Source organism: Apis dorsata, unplaced genomic scaffold (assembly GCF_000469605.1).
Source record: "Apis dorsata unplaced genomic scaffold, Apis dorsata 1.3 scaffold_326, whole genome shotgun sequence".
NCBI lineage: Eukaryota > Metazoa > Arthropoda > Insecta > Hymenoptera > Apidae > Apis > Apis dorsata.
The window spans coordinates 80,492-82,220 of NW_006263594.1; the positions used below are offsets into that span (position 1 = coordinate 80,492).

The following is a 1,729-nucleotide window of genomic DNA, read 5'->3' on the forward strand; positions in this document are numbered from 1 at the left end:
TCTCTCGAATAAAATATCCTGAGGCTCGAAAATATTCGTTCGCGATCGAATGAATTTGTTCGTGTTCGATTCGCCCCTGCGAAACGCGTTTCAGTTTTGCGCCGCGTGCGATACGATCGTCGCGGAGAAATTAAATGCAAAACAAAAAAAAAGAAAAAAAAAGAAAAGAAAAGAAAATCCGAATGTTAAATAATCGACCTCCGTACGTATAATTAGTTATCGATTAACTAAAATCGTATAAAAACGATCGTTGCTAAATATTAAAGAAAGTTTAAATAAATTGGTAAATAAACTGAGATTATTATTATTATGTACACAGATCGTCGAGATACGTGTTAAATTCGCGGTATTGAGGTAACAAACTCGAGAAAAAAAAAAGATCAAACGATTCCTTTCACGTACGCGTTTTCATCTGTTATGTACAGAATCTGAGAAAAAGAAAAAGAAAAAGAAACGAAAAAAAAAAAATTAGACACGATAAGGGAAATCAGATGAAAGAGAAAACTAGACGGAATCGTTTACACAAAAAAATATATATATGTATATAAGATGATTCTCTCGTCAGTGAACTCAAAAAGTACCATCTAAAATCTAAATAACTGATAATTTCATATTTGCATGTAGATTTTAACGTTCGCGAACGTTACAAATATCAATTGCTATCAAATCAAATTCAATTTAGCAATTTACCTTTCTTCTGTTAAAAACAGGATATTATTACCGCGATATTTAAGCAAAATTGCTTTCGATAATTCCTTTTCTTTATACCTGAAGGCTACAAACTTATCATTGAGAATGTTCTTAAAGAGATTTCAAATCAGCCTGTACTACTCAAAACTTAACCGCTTAAACACCTTCTCCGATGATAACACCTAATTTTACATAGCGCAATAAAATCTGTCGGTAAAAAAGGGCGAAATTTGGCCGTCGTATCCCATCAACGTCATACGACTGCTACGATTAAAAACCACACGCAAGCATAAAGATTATCGATTATTTTTAGATATCTACGCTGCGAAATAATTTGTTCAGCGTCCAAGGAGAAGTATCGGCAAAGCGCAAAAATTAATTATCCGTGCGCCAAGAAAATTTAGGCGGCCTCATCGTACTCGATCTTTTGATGATGCCGCTTGTAATGCACGGTCAGATTGCCGCGTTGCCTTGCCTTGTACGGGCACATGGGGCACTGAAAGGCGGGCGGTTTCCCGCCGCACTCGACCATCTCGTGGCGGCGCATCGTGCTCTTCCACCTATAACCTTTCCCGCAAAATTGACACCTGAACTTTCGTTGTTGCTCGTGCGGCACGCCCATGTAAACGACGCTCAGATCGCAAGGTTGGGGCAACACCTCGAACGAGTCGGGAAATACGACCTCGCGCGTGGACGCGCGTGCGCCACCGCCATTGTCGTTTCCACTGTCGTAGCTGTTACTGTCCCAAGTGTTGCTCACGCGTCTGCTCGCCAGAACGATACCGCCCCTCGTCGTCGTACTTGTCGACGTGCTCGATGACGAAGGCCGAGTCTTCTTGCTGGCGTGTTGTTGTTGCTGCTGCTGTTGCTGCTGTTGCTGTTGTGGCTGTGGCTGCTGCTGCTTGCAATCCGACCGTAACAACGACAGCAATGCAACCATTCCTGCAACAGGTCCCGACGCCAAGCGAGACGCGAGATCGTGGTAAGAGGTTATTCTTCCAATGAATGAAAAGAAATTTTTTTTTTTTTTTTTTTTGGG

General features: G+C 41.2%; 1 protein-coding gene across 4 annotated transcripts in view; it reads right to left on the reverse strand.

Annotated features, from left to right (window-relative positions):
• Nucleotides 1-810: 810 nt before the first annotated feature.
• Nucleotides 811-1,729, reverse strand: part of LOC102678904 (longitudinals lacking protein, isoforms F/I/K/T-like) — a 4,083-nt gene continuing 3,164 nt past the window's right edge. For 3 of the 4 annotated variants that reach the window (XM_006617730.2, XM_006617731.2, XM_006617732.2), the window contains exon 2: nt 811-1,632. In XM_006617730.2, coding sequence (XP_006617793.1) covers nt 1,091-1,630 — 540 coding nt within the window. In that variant the 5' untranslated portion in view covers nt 1,631-1,632 and the 3' untranslated portion in view covers nt 811-1,090. The remainder of the gene's footprint in view (nt 1,633-1,729) is intronic. The other variant, XM_031511518.1, reaches the window with a different exon arrangement.